Here is a 20,937-nt window from a genome sequence, read left to right as displayed (position 1 = left end):
TTTAAACAAAGTCTGCATCACATGTTGTGCATGAGGTAAGTTCGAATTAGTTATTAAAACTGAGCCAGATTTCAACAAAGCCTAGACACACACACACACACACACACACACACACACACACACACACACACACACACACACACACACACACACACACACACACACAGCTTGGTTTGATGTTTAAACTTGTCCCGTGTAGGTGCAGTCCAGGCCAGAGTCTCAAAGACATTCAGGCTGCACAGATGGAGTGAACGTTCACGCTGTGTCTCATCTGACCTCATGGGACGCGCCGCCCTGCTCGAAAGGTGGAGGAAGACTTAGAGTGGGAGAAGCAGTTCAGACCCACTTAGGCATGAGGAGGTTCTTCAGAGCCCAGCGGGACGAGGACTACAGCCAGATCCAGTACCTGACGGCCAAGTGCACCCGTCTGGCTCATGACAAAGGTAAAAGCTGGAGACCACGCGTCGGTTCTGTGTGTCTCTGGCTCTTGTTTAATAAGATCTGTCTTCCCTAAATGATCATGATGTTTTTGTACGTATGTATTTTGTATTTTTTGCTGTAAAACTATATTGTGTTATGGTGAAAGATCTATTTTATTTATTGTATTTATGCATTTACCAATAGACAACAGTCCACCAGCAGTCAACTGCAGTAGTTGTAGCCAGGTATAGTTAAAAAAAGGGTTGTAATTTAACCAGCCGGGACTGAAACCTGCTGTTTACTGGCCTTCTGAATGTATAATGTTTAAATCTTGCTATAGAGGAACTTCTACACCTGACTGAATGTTATAAACAACACAAAATAGAGTTTAACATGCTTCAAAGGTCATGATTTGAAAGTGAAACTGTGCCTTGTAGTTTGTAAATGTGCGTCACCCTGAGTCTGTTTATTGCCAGAGTCCTTGAGGAAGATGTAATGTTTAACAGTACAAGCAGTAATATGGTCATTGACCACTGTATTAGCTACACCTCCACCGGTACCGTCTACGCCCGTCCACTACAGCAGCTCTGCCACCTTCGCTATGTTGGGTTGAAGTGGACTCTGCAGGTGTTCCTAATAAAGCGACCGCTGGGTGCATCTACAGCCTGTGGAGCAACACAGTTACACTGGGGCTTGAACTGGGTTCGTCTTCCTATCAGTGGCAGATGTTTTGCCGAAGGGGAAACGTCTCAAAAAGTGTGTGAGGCTTCTGTTTTGTAAAAGCTTGGGCCGGTTTCTTCTCAGCGATCTGAGCTGCTTCTGTCTTTCTTGCAGCATCATGCACTTCGTATCAAACAGACCTTTTCTAACTGGATGTGCGTCTGGCCTTTTGCAGCCGTGCTGGACAGGGACCTTCTGGTGTCCAGAGAGAGGGAGCGGAAGCTGCAGAACAACCTGGAAGCCGTGGCTGCTCGACTCCTGCACCAGGAGCAGATGAACGTGGAGCTGAGGGTGAAAGAGAACCAGCTGATCAGCAGGATCCACCAGCAACAGGTGCCGTGGCAGAAAGTGGGCACAAACAAGTCATTTCTTCATCCCTCAGCTCTGTGGAATATTTGAGCATCTTTAAGCTCACGCTGTCAATTTTACAGCAACGTAACTCTTCATCTGTGATGTTTTATGCAACTGAATTCACATGTAAAAACCTGTATCACACCCACTCTCCATTAGCTGAGTACAACTGACATGGACCCTGGAACCTCCTGGAGTCTCTGGCTCTTTAGCTGCTGAGCTGAACCATCAATGCGCCGTAAAGCAAAACCCTCAGCAGAGGCTCAGTGTTAATGGCTCACCTGTCTGTCACTATGAATGACTCTCACCTCATCAGGATTCCCAACACCACATTCAGTTGGATTTCAGCCTTAGATGTTGGTGTTGTGGTTCAGGTCTCATTAGAAAACACTTATTGTACTGATTCAGAGTCAGTTTTACAGTTTAAGCTCTCAGTGTTTAAGCCCATGTCTGTCCCATCATTTCAGTGCTCGTATACGTCCATGCCAGTGGCCACCTATGCTACAGTGACTGTGGTTACACTGGGCTCACGCGTAAGAGGTTTTTCACATCATAGTTCTTGAGTATTTTTCCATGTTTTTTACCTGCACAGCTGAAAACCACTCAGTTCTCCTGTAAAGCTCTGCGGCTCGTGTTGGAGACGTGGAGAACATGACTCACTCACTTTCCCTACACAGATGTGATATAGTTTCAGGTTTGGGCTTGTCGTAAACTATTTGAACCATAGGTGTGTTTGACCTCACCTGCACAGTCTGTACAAGATAATGGTGCTGCCATCAGTACATCTCCATGGAGACACGAAAATGGCAGCAAGTCAGATTCTCACATGTCAGAGTAATATGTGAGGTGAGAATGTGTGATTTATATAGTTCACGTTTGGGTTTGTAGGACATGAAGCAGGAGGAAGATTCTGAAAACCCCCAGAGGAAACAAGATAATGGTCTAATACTGACTATTAGTATTACTAGTATTTACTCTTCACGTGTGGGCAGATGTGGATCTGTGTGTGTCTGCAGGACTGCGTGGACCTGCTGCAGCAGCGCTTGGCTTTTCTGGTGGAGGAGAGCTCCCGCGACACGGAGCTGCTGCGGCAGGTCAGCTCAGAGCTGCTGTGTCTGCAGAGCTCCGAGGTGAAGCTGGAGGGCCTGGTGGAGGAGCTGCATGCCGAGGCCCAGCACAGAGCGGCCGTGGCAGAGGGCCTCCGGGCGGAGCTGCACGCTGAGGCCCAGGGCCTGCACACGGAGCTGCGCAGGTGGGCCCACGGACGCTGGCGCATGTGTTTCTACTCCTGCAGACTGATACTGAGATGTTGTGGAGGAAATACCTGTAACTTGCTCTATCCAGGCTCATCACCATGATCTGCTGATGGTCTGGTAGAAACACATTCCTTCATGTCTCACCCAGCTGTTCAAACTGCCCCACATAAACGCGTTAATCCAGATACGACTCCACGCTCAGAAAAGAAACATTGAAATGATCCGAAAAAAGTGTTTGATTCACATCTCAGCAACTTAAGCCGGGCCGTCACCAGGAGCCTCCATCTCTGACTGTTGTCTCTAGACTGAATGAAAACACTGAGCTGCAGTGTGTGATCTTAAGTCAGCAGAGCGCCGCTGTCCTCCATCCTGCTGCAGGGTTCACACAGTCGGACCGGTGTCAGAATATGTCATCGCGTTACGATTAGCGACGCAGCACAAACACTCTACGTCTGTGCACGTCCCCACTGGGTTGCTCCTGTATTTACCTTAAACCCTCAGCAAACGCATGGAAGTCTGTCATGAGCGAATCTGTGAGAAAGTAACACAGACGGTTAAAACAGAGCCGGACAAAACGTCTGTGAAACAAAAGAAGAAATCCAAATATTAGTGCCTTTTTTAAGTTTCAGCTCCGTTACTGAAAGTAAAGCATGGAATCCAACTGTACAGCTGATGATGTGATTAATGTTTTGGTTTGATGCTATCAGACTGCATTAGCTTCATGTGTTCGTTTATCCCACAGTTCTATTGAGGGGTTAATTCTAATAAAAGCATGTCTTTATGTTCTGTAACAGGAAGTCGGTGGAGCTGGAGAAGCTGCAAGACGTCAACAACACTCTGACAGAGGAGCTGAAGGATTTACACAGAACTCATCAGAAGGAGGTAAAGAAACAACTCTCATAACTGGTAAATACACTCGACTCCACCTGGAGCTACTTCCTCAGATCATCTAAAAATGATGCAAGGAAAATATCACGTCCTAAAATCTAAGAAACACGTGACTCTCTCTGTGGAGGCGCGACAGCGTAGGTTTAAACTGCAGCGTTGCTTTTATCCAGCAGATGTCAGAGTCAGACACTGGTTCAGGCCTTCAGCTTTGGAGCCTCATGGATTTTACGGTGATTGTGGATCATTTGTTTCTGTCCAGCTCAGCCACACATCACACAGTGTGCAGCTCCCTCCAATCAGAAGTAATGGATTATTGCTGGAAGGGAGGCTTTAGGATCATTTGGGTCAGTGTAGCAGGATGCCAGTTAAAAAATGAGCTTTGAATAATGAATTTATTGAAACACAAAACCTCAAATCTACCAGCGCAGCCACACTTGGAAGAATTACAGCCACTTTTGCCTGCATTACCGTGAGTTGGCCTCAACCAGCCCATCAAACAGCCAACCATCATCTGCGTGAAGAACAAAACAAGCCTCTCGTGTCAGGGACAAACAGTGAGAACAGTTATTTGTGGAGGATCAGGCCTGTGAATTCTGCTCAAAGTCCTGGGAATCGGAGATGAAGTCCGACTCCACTGCCTTGTTCATTATTCCAGATGGCAGCGGGCACATACTCTTTTTCCTAATCTATATTTAAACACAGACAACACAGTTTGTTTCCTGATTGTTGTCGTCTTGATCTCATCCTGGTGGAAGAGGAAGTAAGTGATGTTGTGCTTTTGTCATTGGAGGTGAGCGAGCTGCAGCAGGAGAACGAGAGGAGTTTGGGGAAACTACAGGAGACGGCGGAGCAGTTTGAGTGGCTGTGCCAGCAGCAGCGATACTGGATGTGCTGCGTGAAGAGGTGCTGGTTCTAGAGACTCCGTTTAGTACTTTAGTACATCCACTTAATGTAAAACAGGAAATAAAACGGTGATAAGCCTTTAATGCTGAGGGAACCTGACAAATCTCAAGGCTGCAAACACCTAAACACCTACATACAGCAAACGGCCCTGATGCCCTGAGACCCTGTCTCCTAACGCGGTCTGGATTCCTACAGGTTCAAAGACTGTCTGATGGAGGAGCGAGAGGCTCTGCTGCAGCAGGTCTGTAAGCTGCAGCAGAGGGCTGAGAAGCTGAAGATGAGTTCAGGCCGACCCGGTCCCACGCGGAGCCTCATCTGCCCCCTGCAGGACCCGGAGCGCTGCGACAGGTAGGTCCTCCCCATCACAGCACCAACACCTGCCGTTTACATGTGTAGCTCTCTGTTTACATGTGTACCTCACTGTTTCCAGCGGCGGTGGTTCAGCCTGGCAGGCGGATGCAGAGAATGACCTCCAGCATCAGATGGAGTCAGAAACGCTGTATGAAGAGCTCTTTCACCAGGTATGTAAACATGTCTCCATCTTCATATCCTGCATATCTATGGAATAAAATCAGGTTAAGTCTGGAGAAATGTTTCAATGGGAGACAGATGAAAACCTCTGTTTGCTGCAGACTAGTGGTTCTGTGTCTGTGAAGTGTGTGTTAGGACGCGATATGAGCTGTTCGACCGATTTCTGACGTGAAGCCTCTAAACCTGTAGGACCAAACCAAACAATCATGGTCCAGCTAATCCTCTCAGAAAGTGGTTTTATAACAATGACCACTTCTGTATTATAACATTTCTGGACCAGAGGCAACAACTGATCTCAGGACTGAAACAGAAGACATCCAAAGCACACGGCTGAAGCTGCCAGCGCCTACAGGAGCGGTCACACAGCCAGACACTGGACGGGTCCTGGACTCACGGTTGTTTTGCTCTTTTAATGTGTTTGACTGCGCTCAACAGCTAAATGCTAATTGATTCTTAAAGAACCCTCTAAAAATGTTGACACAGACCTCCTCTTTATACTGAGCTGTTTTACGTATCTGCAGTCGACTTCAGGTCTTTCCTATTTTCCTGGGAACCTCTATCTTTACAAGGATCAGCTCGGTGGAGGCAAGTGCAGATTCCAGAATTGACATATTAGAAATCCAAAACCTTGAGCTAATATTCATCTGGGCACAGCTGCCAGTCCACTGTGGCCGTGTGTCAGTGCCAGGATGGTGAAAACCTTGATCGCTCGCGGCCTCGTGGCTGTTTTCATTTTGTCTGACCAAACTTCATACCCTGCTGGACACGTAAAGACTAGAAGCTTGATCTCCGAGTGCTCAGCTGACAGACGTCACCACTGTCACAGTAAGATTAAAACATCAAGCTGGCTTTGTTTAGAAGCTGCTGTTGAAGAGTAAATGATAAATATAAAGCATATAAAGATGCTTCCTTGAAGCATCTTTATATGCTCTGCAGGATCATCAGGTCTCAGGCAGAGGTTGAGTTATTACTGTGGCTCCTCACCAGCAGTGACTGGAGATCACAGCCTGTTGACCTGAACATAGTGTCTGTGGTTCAACGAAACTGGATTATGCGACATCGTATTATCAGCACTCAATGTTCTTATCACTTCGATCAGGGACGTTGGAATAGTCTTGGTTCATATGATCAATGGTAAAAATGGTAACATCTTTTGTTTCATGTTTTGGAGCTGACATACTTACAGTAAGTCCTTTATGAGCAAAAAGAAACTTTACATTCTACGGATCTCAGTCTTTTAAAACCTTTGGAATGCAGACAAGAGAAAAAGTCAGGGATGAAATACAAATTCAAAACAGATATTCATGTGCGGACAGCTGCCAGCCCCCCGTGGACCTGTAGGGCTGCCAGAACATTTATAACACTGATCCTTCATGGGCACCGGAGTCTAATCAGTGTCTTATTCTTTGTCTGTCTGCTTTAAAAAGTTAGAGGGCTTTGAGGATTGTTTTATTGTGAGCTACAGGAACCCCACAATGTTCCACTAAAACTCCTTTATGGAGTATTCACAAATCCTGACAGGACCCCAAACGCACCATCCTCCTGGAGGATTTGTTTTTATAAGGAGGAAACAAAAAGGTGTTTTCTGGGTGCTTGGAGTGTTTTTAAAGCTTCCACATCTAGAGAGTGACGAGACCAATGCTTCGGCAGTCTGTGGCTGAGGGGAAAGGCTGATACACGTGTGCGGATGCGTGCCAGTCCACAGAGGAGCCGCTGTGCTGCCAGAGCCTTCACAGATTGCTGAGACTTTCTGGGCACTGGAGTCACATCAGGCCTTTTCTCTGTGCGTCCGTCCGTCTGTCCGTCTGTCTGTCAGCTGCTCGTGGCTTCCTCCCAAGCCGTCTGGGTCCTCTTCCAGCGCAGCCGAGCGATGACTAATAATGACTGGAGAGAGGTGATTGCCAATAGCCTCTGTACTTCATTCCCCTCACCTCTCACGGGCTCTGCCGTGCATTTCTCGGGATAATTATTCTGATTGAGTGCAGATGATGCTGGGAGGCTTTTTTCCTTGGTCCCTGCAGAGCAGAGAGAAGGATAGAATTTATCTGGAGGAGCAGGGACCACAGGAGACATAGAGGAAACAACCATGATAAAACACATTACCAGCCCTGACAAGATTTATAGAAACGGCAGATTCACTGTGTGCAGACACGAGTTCCTCAGCGGAGCCAAACAGATGAGCTTCGAGACGTTGGACTTTCGCAGTGAGAAGAGTTTTAGTGATTTACAGGTCAAACCGCAAGAAGTGCAACTTAAACAGAAACGGTAAAGTTGAAAGGTGTGATATGTAGGTCACACTACCGCTGGTGTGGAGACAAAGCACCAAACATTACCTGCTCCACGAAGGACCAGCCATCATTACCGTACGCAGTGTTTGACACATTTATTATCGCGACCCAGGTGTTTACAGGACTAAACGATTATGTGAAAGCAAACTGGGCTCGGCTTTGGCAGCAGCAGGAGCTTTAGCGAATAACGGTCCTCCCTCCAGTGGTTCGTCAGCAGCAGACAGCGTGTCGTCCATATTCACCCAAGGCTCCGCTTCCACCATCGTCGCCTGCAAACACAGTCAAGCGCTCCTTCAGAAACCTGAAGCTGGTTCTTAATGTGACTGCAGCCGTAGGTCCAGTCCCTCCACCTTCTCCCAGACCTTGGAAACTAACATTTACGGTTTATGCTCCATAATCCTGACGTCTGAGTTTCCCCTTTACAGAAACAAAAATGTTAATTACCATGAGGTGTAGAAAAGGCTTTGTTACGTGAACACATGTGCATTCAGGTCTGTGGAAGACGATGAGTCTGGGGTGATTCAATTATTCCAAAAGCGTCACCTTCACTTCACAATCCAACTACGTTCATGTCTAAGATGAGGTGAGACGCGATGGTGGGATGGAACGAGCCACAGGTGTTTTCAGGCACCCACAAAATGTCATCGGCTCAGTGACTCCAGGCTTTAAGCCCTGATGACGCCTCATCATCAAATGAATCTAGAGCTGCTGAAGCCTGTTGGGTGAGGAACAAGCCAAACACCACGTCCTGCTGCCTGTGACCCCAGCGTGACCCACAGCAGCCCACTTTAGCTCAGCAGAGACAGTCAGAGCTCCTTTAACCCGTCATTACTGGAGGATCGTTCCTGAAGGCATTTTCTTACTTTTCCTTCACACACTTCATGTTTATTGTCTTTGGTCATCTTCCCTTACGCTTCTGTTTCTCTTCTCAGTCTGGGACTCCTATCAACGGATACCAAAAACCTCCGTGAGGACAGAAACCAGGAGCCCGGCCTCGTCTTCCTCCTCTCCCCACCTTCTGCAAACCAGGAGATAAAGACTAGATGTTTGTTTGTGCGGTCAGTGACGTGGAAAACCTCCAAGTCATTGTCTGCAACGAAACGAACCCTGTTGGAAAAACAAACCTGTGACTCTGGACGTTCACTGTTTATCCTCCTCTATTGTTCACCTGCCTTGAAAGGAATGTGCTGCATGATGTACGGCTGAATTAAAGCTCCCAACGGCTGCTGCTGTGATGCTCTCTGTGCCACATGCGCATCACATGTGCCGAGCGCTGTCGGCTCACGCTTTGCTGTAATGCTCCATTACCCCGACCTTGTAATCAGCGCCACTAACGACAGCAACAGCACCTGAGAATGCTTTCTTCTGTTGTGTTGCCAGTGAATCCTACAGCGAAACCAGCAGCTGGTGCACAGAGGAAACAACAAATGTGCTGGTGGACCTCAATGAGGCTCCACCGACGGTCTGGTACAAAAGACTGCAGAGATCACAACAGTTCACTTATCACTGGCTTTGCCTCGTCAGCAAGAATCTAAAAAGTCCACGACGTAATTCCGGCCTCAGATTAATGAGTGAGTCAGTAGCATCTCACCCTGCAGGTGAACCATATGATGAACACATGGCCACGGCAGCAGCCACTCAGACCCAAGAAGGGTTTGGCTGCGATACAGTATTTGAATCACACACTGAGTCTCCAATGAAGCAGAAACACACCGCTGAGCAAAACATCATTGGAAGATAAGTTTGTCTCAATAGACCTGAGTTGAGTTAAGGATCTGTCCCTTACATTTACAAAGACACAGTCATTTAAATGCTACGAACCACCGTTCAGAAACTTGGACCTGAGCTGAACCCAGATGTGTTTGTGCACAAACCCAGTTAGGCTAAAACGTCAGCTTCTGCACATGAGGCCGTCCTAATGGCTAACGTGTGCTGGTAGTTCAGCCCAATTAAAGCAAAGGCTTGCAGAGACACATGACGTGGCCACTGGAGCAGAACATGGGCTGGACTGGACGACTGAGAGTCAGCGTGAAGCAAACGCTCCAGACGGAGCTCCCGTCTCACTGTGACGTAATCAGTCGGGCCGTTGACTCCACTGGTGTCTGGATGGTCCCTGTGGACCCGTCCCACTGTGGACGCATGTGGCCGTGTTTGGGCAGCAGCCGCTGATCCGCCTGTCGGCTGCTCAGGAAGGTGTGGCTGCAGGTCTGACCACAGGGACCCAGCGCAGCCGGCCCTCTGACTGCCAAGCGCTAACGGAGTCCGGCCTGAATGGGCTGTGAGTGGCAGAGGTGTCGCCAGAGATTAACAACGTGCGGTAGCTGGAAACAGGTCGCGTTTGCACGCAATAAATAGCGTTGCACCCTGCCATGCAGAACGAGACCCAGACATTAGAGAACAATTATAGGCAGCGCAAGAATAGCATGTTTATGTCACAGCCAGGGAAAAAAACACATCCAACACCAGCATCTCCCCTAAAAAAAGCACGTGTGACTCTCATTGTGCAAACGCAGATTAAGCGGCACAAGCACGAACTGTCCAAAGTTTAGAATTATAAACAGAACCACATGGCTCTGGAAAAAGTCCAATTACTGTGAATAGAAAGTGTTTGTGAAACATCGGGGAGCGTTCAGGGAGAGATTCCTCCGTCTGGGCTCAAAGCAAAGGAGATGCTCGTCACAGGCTTGTTTGCGGCGCCCGGCTTAAACGAAAGGACAAAGCGCTCAACAACACGGAGTCACGTCTTATTTGCTGCTTCCATCCAGCTGTTTACTGCGCTGTTTGCCTCCACCGGATGCATTGCTTTGGATGCTTTGGGAGGAGGAGGTGCAGCTCGGCCGCGTGCTAATGTGAAACAGAGCGGGATGATGCGGTTTTCCCTCTGACACTGTTTGGATGCGTATGTAAATGTTTAGCCGTGGCGTGAGTAAACACACGCAGGGGTTTAGGTGTCGGGATCTCGAGAGGATGGCGGCTGTTAACGCCGGCGCCGTGTCCAAGCAGCGACCTGACGACAGCGCGACGCTGCACGTCAGCGTGCAGCTTTTACCACCTTAAAGCAGAGGTGATGTCACGCAGAGGAATCTCCCCCACGGACACAACAAACAGGCCAGTCCGGAGAAAATGCAAACATGGCAACGCGCTGCAGCTGAAGGTCTGCGTCAAACACACAACACACGCTGTGGAGACGCATTTAGGATGCACTTCATTCATTAAACACAGTTAATCCTTTTAAAAGTGGGAGTTTGCACCAACATCTGCTTCGTAAATAGATAAAAGGTAAATGATGCTTTTATCAAAGCGTGTGGAAATGACGGCCTTGTTATTTTGTCTTACGCAATGAAACATTTCAGGAAAGACGTCTGTTAGTTCTGAGAAGAGAAAACCTCAGTTCCATAAATATTTAGGAAACACATTTTCAGCCCTTTACGCCACCAGTGAATCTGAAGCACAACAGTCAACATGTTCTAAAGGTGCAGTGTGTGACTCAATAACAGAAAGAAAACACTGTACTGATACTTTCTATATAATATTCTACATTATCCATCCATCCATCCATTTTCTTAACCGCTTACTCCCTAGTGCAGGGTCACGGGGTGCTGGAGCCTATCCCAGCTGGCTACGGGCGAGAGGCAGGGTACACCCTGGACAGGTCGCCAGTCCATCGCAGGGCAACACATAGACAGACAAGCATTCACTCACACACTCACACCTACGGGCAATGGAGAGAGGCCAATCAACCTAATGCACGTCTTTGGACTGTGGGAGGAAGCCGGAGAACCCGGAGAGAACCCACGCAAACACGGGGAGAACGTGCAAACTCCACACAGAAAGGCGCCAGGGTCGCCTCCGGGAATCGAACCCAGAACCTTCTTGCTGTGAGGCGACAGTGCTACCCACCACACCACCGTGCCGCCCCTATTCTACATTATATTATATATATATATTTTTAGCCTCTCACTCTGATAATACTATGTGTAGGTGTTTGATAGGCTCCGTGTACGATTTGCACTGTTCTGAGCTGCTTAAACTGGATTAGATTTGATTACGAAATTTCCCCATTGTGGGACTGTTAAAGGTTCTCTTATTCTTTTCTTATTAGATTCAACATTACACAAGGCAACAAAATGCAGTTTAAGTCTAACTAGAAGTGCTCTAAGCAGTAGGTGCAGGACATAGACATGTATATATCTATAATATATATATGATATTTACAGATGAGGGCGGCACGGTGGTGCGGTGGGTAGCACTGTCGCCTCACAGCAAGAAGGTTCTGGGTTCGATTCCCGGAGGCGGCCCTGGTGCCTTTCTGTGTGGAGTTTGCACGTTCTCCCCGTGTCTGCGTGGGTTCTCTCCGGGTTCTCCGGCTTCCTCCCACAGTCCAAAGACGTGCATTAGGTTGATTGGCTTCTCTCCATTGCCCGTAGGTGTGAGTGTGTGAGTGAATGGTTGTTTGTCTATGTGTTGCCCTGTGATGGACTGGCGACCCATCCAGGGTGTACCCTGCCTCTCGCCCGTAGCCAGCTGGGATAGGCTCCAGCACCCCCATGACCCCGCACTAGGGAGTAAGCGGTTAAGAAGATGGATGGATGGATGGATTTACAGATGAGTGTAATGTACAGGTTGATATTAACTCTAATCAGGGGTTTACAGTACATGGACATAGATTAGTAGATATGCTGTTAGTAATCATGTACATGCACATAGATGAGGACATTATATAAATTTGTACAGCTGCAGTCTAAGTTTGACTGATGGGCGTCGTAGCCCCGTCTGATTTGGTGTGGTTCTGTTTCTCTGTCCAAATGTGAGACCTTTCATTCCTCAGCGAGGTCTCGTTGGCCGCTCTTGTCTCCTTTAAGGAGCCTTTATGGGTTTGGACGTGGGTTTAGTTTAAGGTAAAGCGTGTGGTTTTGCATGTGGAGCTGGAAGGGAAATGGTTTGAGGTTAAGGAACGGCTGCAGACAAAGGCCTCCTCAGCTCTCGTAACGTAAATACGCGTGTAGACGTACGTGTTCATCTATGTGCGTGCGCTGCCGACCCCCCGTTGACCCCCGCTGACCCCCCGCTGGCATGTGGTAGCAGCTGATTTCACAGCCGGCGAGGCGACCTGACCTCAGCCAGGTTCATGGAGCCGCAGGTGAAGCACAGCGTCAGTCGGCTGGAAGGAAAAGCCTCCCTGTCGTAGGAAGTTTAACATCGACGTCCTGGACGACAGATGTGTTTTACTGTATGAAGAAATACGCTTTCCACTCTCTGGAGTGTTTACACTGGCAGAGCATTCTGACTGATGTTATGGTGGCTGTGTGTCATTCTTATTACACTGTCAATATTGCCAGTGCTCTGGCTGAACTCTGATAAATAAAATAGAGATTCAAGTATCACCTTCTGACCAGACGTACGGAGGTGAAAGTAGGCGAAACCTGAGCAAATATCACCAGGTCATCAGCAGCCTGAGCTGCAGTAACAGCTCTGGGTGGGCGGTCATCTGCCTCCGCTGGCTGCGGTCGAGCTGCAGTTCTCAGCAGCTCCTGGCGTCTTTTTTTGTCTACATGTTATTAGGGGAAGTGAAGTCGCAGGAGTGGACTCTTCTCACCTCAGCTAACGTGAGTCGCGCTCGCTTGGTCCAGATGACGTAGCCGCGTCGCTAACACTCGCTAGCTGTCGGCGACCGCCTGCACACATCACACCAGGCCAAGAAACACAACGAGCAGAAGCAGATCAGGTGACGTTAGTTTTCTGTGTGATCACAGAACTAGTTGTTCAGTAGGATTTTCTGCATTAAAAAACAGTCAAAGTATAAAACATCCAAAGTCAAGTCCCAGTTAACTGCTGTAAGTCTCTCAGCGTAACTGTTAGAAGTGAAGTCACGCTGCTGGCACCAATTTAATATACAAGGTGAAGCAGGTTGTAAACATTTCCCTTCTGCCAACATCTGCGATCTGTTGCTCTCAAACCTCAAATGCCTCCGTGTGCAGCGCAGCGTCCGCTTCATTCATCTCCTCCTCGTCAGACGTCCAGCTTTTCCTTCAGCAGCTGAAACGACAAGGTGAGAGAGCTGCGAAGCATCACGGGCCTGAAGCCAGACGTCTCCTAGGATCAGTATGAGGATCATCAGAGCGGCTGAAGCTGCTCCTCCATGAACGTCAGGCACCATCTCTGCCTTCACACCTCGTCCACGGTACCTTCAGACTGCACTCCCGTTTCCTGTGGAAGCTGCTCTGGTTCCTGCACCGTTTCCTCGAGGCTCACGCAGCCACTGGAGGTCCCTCTTGCTCCAGTATTAGAGAGACGCCTCTCAAATGTGTCTTCAATTAGTGGGCTGCAGTCAACACAGGGCTCTGACTTGGAATGTCAGCCGAGCTGGAGACGGCTCCACTTTTATCTCCCCATGAACCCCAGCGAGGCCGGCGCTGCCGCAGACGTGCTGCACCTCGGCCTCGTTAGCGCTGCAGCTCGGCCTGTTCAGGTGAAGCTCCTCCAGCAGCACGTCTGACAAATGCTACACAGTCACAGGAATTCACGCTTCCGTGGAATTTTCCTCAGCTCTAAAACCAGGAGGAGACAGTAAAGCAGGTGCTGGAGTCCAGACTAATAAAAGCACCACACCTACTGAGGATCTGTACACGAGCGATCGCTCTCTTCGTGTTGTTTGAGCTGCTGCTAGTGGGCTTTTTACACAGAGACAATAAAACCATTTCTGACATATTTGTGGAAATAGTTTTCACTTGATGTGGAAGCGTCGACCTTGTTCGAGTTAAAAATGAGCCGCGATCTTTACAGCTGCTGCAGGAAGTCTGTTGATCTGAAGCCGCTGGCAGCAAAGAGCCATGACCCAAACGGTTTCACACACAAACAGCCCTCGATGAGGTCAGATTCCAGATCGTGCGCATCAGCTGTTTGTCCACAGCGCGCGTGCTGTGCATCTACGCTCCCACCTGTCGACATGAGACCCAGGAGGAGTGTGATGATTGGCTGCCTGCCAACATTCAAAACGTCAGAGCCCGAGATGAACGTGAGCATTCATAGCATTCATAGGAGCATTCATGTGTCTGTTTCTCCAAAGGAGCTGATTCATCAAACGCTCAATTGATAGAAACATTTGTCTTCCCTGGTTCCAGCGCCTCGTTCTGGTGGGTTTGTTGATTTTCTGTTTTAAACTATAATGAACTGAAGAATGTTGTGCTCTGCTTCAGTCTCTCTCTTTTTCTATTTAGTTTAGATTAAATGATTGTTCTGATGACGAAGAAGCAGTTTGTAGATCCATCGATAGTAAACTGACTATTAGCCGCCGTCCATTAAGAAGCTATTTAAGGTTTATTATTTTGATATGATTGATATCAGTTTGATTGAAAGCAGCTTTGTGGTCACATAACCTGAACATTAAAGCGTGTTCTGCAGTGGGAGCTGACGTTTCAGTGTTTACCTGAAGCTGCAGCAGTGAAGGCAGATCATTCATTACAGGTTAGTTCTTAACTACACTCAGATGAGTTCTCCTCGAATATTGGGCTCAGACGTGAGGAGTCAGAGCCTAAAAATAGACAACAACCAGCAGAATGTAACTAAATAAGTCATTCTGGAGGAATCTCCATTTCCTTCATTATTAAAACCCTCCATAAAACAAAGACCAAGCTGGTGAATGTTCATTGTTACTTGTCTTGTTCTGAACCTATTGTCATTACGTTTGTTTGTGTGAGTGTTTGATGTCATTGTGAGTTTAATCCATAGCTATATTATAATCCCAGCAGATATTTTCATTTTATTGCTCGTCCTTCAGTCGAGGGCTTTGATCTGAATGTTGTTCCCAGTGTTTTTCCACCTTGACAACAACAAAGTCTCAGTGGAAACGCGTTTCTAAATGTTTGTGTGTTGCTTATGTGCGTTACCCTACAGAACGCCTCACATACACTGTCGCTTGTTGTTTCAATGCACTTTTGCTTTTCCGTACTTCGGTGACTTGACCTGAAGCTTAGTCTACAGCTGCTCTGTTTGAGTGTGTCTGGACGAGAGTGTCAAGCGAAAGCCCACAATGTAAATGGAAAAAATGTGTGTGAACGCCTTGTACACATACATGCGTGACTGCACGTGTGCGCATACACTGTGTGCGAGTAAATCCCTCTCCACTTGCTCCCCGATGTCTCTGCCAAGCAAACAGGGTGACATGAGAATTGAACCATCTGCGTCTCCCCGTGGCCCAATGGCCGGGCAGACAGTAACTGGCTCCAGCTGTGTGGGATGGAAAAGAGCATCCAGACCAATGAATGAACGGCATCACAAAAGAATGAAGGATGGCGAAGAGGGGAGTGATGTGAGACGAGGCAGATGTAAGATGGTACTTTCTTCAAGGTCTTTTCACTTTTTCACAGCCAGGGATTCATTGAGCTCCACTGACCGAAGAAACAGGCACTTTTTTAGTCCCGGGGCCTTTTCAGTGCAGACAGAACCAGACCCTCCGATTTAACCCCGTGTTCTCACGATGGCTCCGTCTGAAACACAGCGAGCTCAATGTGAGATCAGCTGAAAGCCATAAAAGCGGAGATACACATGTCCCTGTCACAGTTGTATTTCTTACCACTTGGCTGGACAACACTGGTGTGGAAAATGAGAAACATTCTTTTCCCCTGCAGCCTCGACAAATAGGGTGAGATGTATATATATATATATATATATATATATATATACATATATTTATATCCATGATCCAAAGCTGAAGAGTGAAAGTAAATTTAACTTTCCACCGCAGGGAGAAACATGGAGCATGGAGCCGCCTGGCTGTGCCTCCGCTCCAGCGGCTGCTCGTGGTGTTGACGAGTCCACCCATCACACGATGCGTCTGCACTCTGGACTGGACACACTGTGAAAGACTATGAAAAGCAGCGTTTCAGCCCAGCGAGCTCCAGGAGACAGTTGCACGATGAGTCCGACTGTTGCATCTGGGGTCGGACCTGCAGCCAGTGCAGATGATGTGATGGCTCTTCAGCAGTGAATCCTACTTGAAGATGGAGCCCAGTCCAAAGCAGCAGAGCAAGTCAATGTATGGGGACAGTGTGTCTATAAAATCAACCAATTCAGCATAAAGAGTTTAAAGTTTCCAATTTTAAACGAGTGAGTAATGAACATGCACCAGTTTCAGTGCAACATGGAAATGAATCAGTAATAAAACAGGACATTAAACTCAACTAGCTAAGATAACAGTCTGAGTTTTGCTTCCATTTGCTGTAATTAGCACCGAACGACGAGGTTCCTTCCAGAAAACCTTCAAGGAATGATTAGGAAATGATGGACCTGTAACACACGGGGCGAAGCCTGATTACATATGCGATGCGAACCTGAAGTCTTCATTATTGTTGGACAAAAATGAGATTATCAGTGTAATGAAAAGCAGCTGCACGGTGCTGAAAGCTCAGAGAACTCGCGTCCCGAAACCAAATGACGTCATGAGATTTCTGGCCTGCAGAACTTTAGTTAGTGTAGTTTTTTGCAGCCGTATTATCATTTAATGGGTAAACGTCACAGCAACAGTCGCTACGACGCCAGGTCGTCTTCCTGGTTTGACCTTTATGTTTCTGTGGCGACACGTCAAGAAACTAAAACCGCTGGAAAGAGCTGAAAACAGAATCACATCAAAAGCTTTGGTTCACACTTTCTCACCAGGAAGAACAAATCAGAGCGCTCCAGAACCTCTCTGGGCTCGTTCTGGTCCAGGTGTGGTTGTAATGAACGCCTCATTGACTCGTGTGTGTCAGGACTCGTGGGTTTGTGAGCTCAGAAGTTTGCTCAGATTGATCCAAATCATCACAAGAGCTGAGCTACGGCCAAAGCCAAAGTGCACAGAGCAGCAATAAAAGCTGGAGGTGTGTGAAACGTGATCCTGACTGATAAAAGCTGACGGACAAACCGATGACAACTCAATAACGACGGGAATACTGCGCGTGATAACGCGGCTTTGATCAGGATCGATGTAGATGGATATTGACTATGATGGATTACACAATGTAACCCAAGCAGGTTTGGTTCCATGACTTACCAGAAACGACAGTGAGCAGCGAGAGGAGCTGCAGGAGAGAGAAAAGTGAGCTCACCGGTTCTGATCCGCCTTCACTGCTAATGTAAACGAGAGGAAACACCAAATATCTGCGTCCGTACCCAAAGAAATAACAGTAGAGACGCTGGCGCCGCTGCAGTTTGATGAGTCAATGATCCAAACACATTAGGAAATGGAAAAGGAGTCGAACGGTTGAAAAGTTTAGCTGCTGTCAAAACATTGGACGCAACGCAGTCAAAACACGAAGCGAGAAAAGCTCTGACTCCAGACAGAGATGCTGAAGGTGTCTGCTGCTGAGGGACGGAGCCGAGTCACGAGTCGCTGGGGGGAAGGTGCACGGCTGCAGTCCCGCGTCAGAGAGCACGTTTAATCAGGAAGAAGCGTTTGGGTGAAGATCTGCCACCACGCGCGTCACAGTCTGCGTTCGCGCCGTTGACTCCATGCATCTCTACAGGCGGACGTTCATTCATGGGCTCAGAAGCTGATCAGACATCACGCAGAGCCGCACCCACGAAGCCGCCAGGAGGCCGCTCGCCGAGCGTTAATCTGGAACCAAACCAGCAGGGAAGAGGGCGCTGCTTCTGCACAGCGCGGTGGTGTTACATCCATTAAAGCGCTCCGGAGCCGAGGTCCAGAGTCCGTGGAGACCACAAGCTCCCCGAAGAAAAACAGAGCATTCGGGAAGAAGAAAGGATATCTGTTCATCTGCAGGCCAGGCTATTTTCTTTGCGGCAGGCTCCGCACTCCTTTTTAATAATCCTATATGGAAAGGTTTAAATCTTGACTTCATAAACAGCTGTTTTACCTCCAGATATTTTCATTGCCAATTAACCCGTGTGGATTGGTGTCAAGGGGTAGTGGTTGACTCCGAGACCCCAGACGGGTCGGAGAATGTCTGGCTGTAAAGCAGAGGAAGAGGTGTCTGGGCGTGGAGCAGAGAGTTGTGGGTTCTGGAGTCCGGGGGAATGCGAGCAGGAGCCACGCTGCTGTTTTTTATGGCATCTGTGTTTTTCACAGGCAATAAATAAAACGCTCAGTTTCATTTAGAGGTATTTTTGGAACTGTTAAATAAATAAATGCTGGTGTAACGGAGTGTCTGTGGACGCACACGGCCACGAGTCTCCACGTTTGGGAGCTGCGTTTGAAGCTTAAACACCCTGATGCGGCTAAATTCAAGTCATGAGCTCGTATTGTTTTGTATCTGGGAGCGTTTCCAAAACTCTGAGCACCATCAAACTAAAATCAACTAAAATCTGATATCATGCTCATAGTGTATGTAGAATTCCCACAATCTAATCTGCAGTTGCACATCTCATCATTGTTTGCTCTGCTCCACTATACGCACTTTGCACAGTTACCAAAGAAACAAGTGTTTTCATAAAACAGAGCACTTGCATTAAGCCTCAGAGGTAATTAGAGGGTTTGAATGAAGGCCAACGCATTCTGCAGCGTTTCGTTCACTGCTCAGACGGAGGCCTCGCAGCTTTGATGAAACACGGACTGAGGAGCACTGACGGGTGGCTGCATTCCCACAATATGATGTGACCTCTATAAAGAGCCGCTCCAGAACCTGTCTTCAATCTGCTCTGGGATCAGTCCTCGGGTCACAAGCCGACACCACGCTGATTGTGGCTGCAGAAGCCAAGGAATGAGCTTAGATCTCTCCATGACTGGAGTCCAGAGAGCTGGTCAAGCTTCAAAGTACGAATTCACTGTAGTTCAGCTGAAGCATGAGGTCAGCGATGAGGTCGTGTGGCTGTGGGTCACAGGTCCAGACTGAAGGAACCGGGTTCTAAGAGCTTCAGGTAAGAGAGCTGCTGCCTTCTGTTTGTGGAGCAGCAGGTCCACCTGTGGAGCTGGACGACAGCAGGCTGCTCCTGATGCAAAGCACTGAGGCGTCACTGTCGCTACGTGCACGGACAGCGTGCTGCTCCTCTGGGAGGACATTCTCTGCGTGATGGAGAGTGACAGCAGCTGGCGCCCAGATGTTTGTGTGGAATCAGCTTATGAAGGAGCTACTCCATTAGCTACCATTTACATCTGAATGCAGTAATTTAGCCGATGCTGGAGAAAAACAGCCCAAGAAGCCAGTTTCTACGTGGAGCGGCCCATTCAGTCGCACACGCAGCCGGATTCAACAGACGGAGAACATTTCTGAATAATGTGCAATTCCAAAAATCCTCCTTAGGTGATGTAACTGCAAAAGCAGTTATATAGAAGCGTCCCTGGACAGAAGCACGAGTCCGGAAACAATGAAATGAAAAGTGCCAGAAGAACATAATGAGAAAAGCAGCGCTTTACCTAATCCACACTAATTCAGCTGTGCTGCAAAGCTGCTGGGGAAAGTAAGTGGTGCGACGGTGAACATGCCTCGTGTGTTTTCTGGGCACAAAGCGAGTGAGGAGTGTGTGGAAGCGACGGGAAAGAGAGACCACGAGGGAGCGCTGGGCCGGGCCGGTCTCCACCAGAACCCAGGTACCAGAGACAACGGGTGAAACCAGAGGAACAGGCTCCAGATCTGTTACAGCCGCTGGAGGCAGGTGGAGTCTCTCATTCTGGAATAAACGGCAGCTTGGAAGCTTCGTGTGCTGACGTCACCAAGAGGCCAAACTCTGCCCCATCTTCAGACTGGAGGAACCAAAAACGGCAGCGTCTGCTGCCTCTGTGCTCAGGTTTAAGGTTCAGTATGTTAGAAAAGATGTGAAACCAGAGTTACTGCAGCTTTATGCTCAGTTAAGTCCATCAAACTGTGACTGATTCCTTTGAATAAATTCTTTTCTGACTGTTCTGGACCTTATGAATAAAGTCCATAGTAAAACATGGGCTCAGCTGTAACAGCCTCTGAGGAGCCTCAGTTCAGAACATCTAACTGCATATTGATACTCAGACGTACTGATACGTTCTTGAGCCTGAATGGAGCCTCGCTGTCTGACGATGGACCGGCGCCGCTGAGCCCAGATGACGCATGGACATTTAGTCCCACTGCAGGAACAGAGAGCATCACCAGCCTCCTCCTCCACGACTGGCCCGGACACAGCAAAGCTCAGTGAGGCCAGAGCTCCGGCCTGAAACCCGCGCTTCCCTAAAAAAAGGCCGAGCGACAGCTGCAGGAAACGATCAAAACAAGGTCCCGCGCTGAGGCGCGATGAACAGCGGCGGCCGTCACTGAGCAGCCAAGAGCGTGGAAACAGTGCAACCTGAGCGTCACGTTGCAGGTTTCACCGCGCTACGTGTTAAAGGCAGGTCTGACCTGCAGAAACCCAGCGTTGGTAACGACGGTAACGCGCGCGTTTGTTGTCACGTCGTCTTTTTCTAAACAACGAGTCCAACGAGGCAGCGAGTGCAGCTCTGCAGCTGTTAGCCTCGTTTTGAACACAGCCGTGAAATGAGGCAGAACATCCATAAAACTGCCCATTAGCTTCAATATGCTACGATTCTGCCGGTCTGGGCTTTTATTAATGGCTGCCAGTATTCGCTGTACCCATTTACCCTGAAACGTCCACGGCCCAATGTGTCTCTGAGGAAGCGGAGACCT

General features: G+C 48.3%; 1 protein-coding gene and 1 long non-coding RNA gene across 2 annotated transcripts; one reads left to right on the top strand and one right to left on the bottom strand.

The window, feature by feature from the left end:
• The first annotated feature begins 1,521 nt into the window (after nucleotides 1–1,521).
• LOC114864675 (uncharacterized) lies at nucleotides 1,522–8,582 on the top strand. The gene is made up of 6 exons (XM_029165597.3): nucleotides 1,522–2,743; nucleotides 3,542–3,629; nucleotides 4,426–4,538; nucleotides 4,734–4,886; nucleotides 4,969–5,059; nucleotides 8,290–8,582. Exons 1-6 carry the CDS (start codon nucleotides 2,484–2,486, stop codon nucleotides 8,326–8,328), a joined length of 744 nt encoding a protein of 247 aa, XP_029021430.3. The 5' UTR covers nucleotides 1,522–2,483; the 3' UTR covers nucleotides 8,329–8,582.
• LOC114864687 (uncharacterized) lies at nucleotides 6,235–14,800 on the bottom strand. The gene is made up of 3 exons (XR_008696016.1): nucleotides 13,315–14,800; nucleotides 12,954–13,032; nucleotides 6,235–7,084 (listed from the first exon to the last, which is right to left on the bottom strand). It is a non-coding gene; the product is annotated as an uncharacterized LOC114864687 (long non-coding RNA).
• Between the last annotated feature and the right edge of the window lie 6,137 nt (nucleotides 14,801–20,937).

This window comes from Betta splendens, chromosome 10, assembly GCF_900634795.4.
Source record: "Betta splendens chromosome 10, fBetSpl5.4, whole genome shotgun sequence".
In the NCBI taxonomy this organism is placed as follows: domain Eukaryota; kingdom Metazoa; phylum Chordata; class Actinopteri; order Anabantiformes; family Osphronemidae; genus Betta; species Betta splendens.
The sequence above is the reverse complement of the archived record's forward strand: the minus strand, read 5'-3'. Positions and strand labels throughout refer to the sequence as shown.

Coding starts and splice junctions, on each gene's coding strand:
- LOC114864675 (XM_029165597.3), top strand. CDS start 2,484: ATGTGGATCTGTGTGTGTCTGCAGGACTGCGTGGACCTGCTGCAGCAG. Junction 2,744..3,541: donor CTGCACACGGAGCTGCGCAG/GTGGGCCCACGG, acceptor GTTCTGTAACAG/GAAGTCGGTGGAGCTGGAGA. Junction 4,887..4,968: donor GACCCGGAGCGCTGCGACAG/GTAGGTCCTCCC, acceptor CACTGTTTCCAG/CGGCGGTGGTTCAGCCTGGC.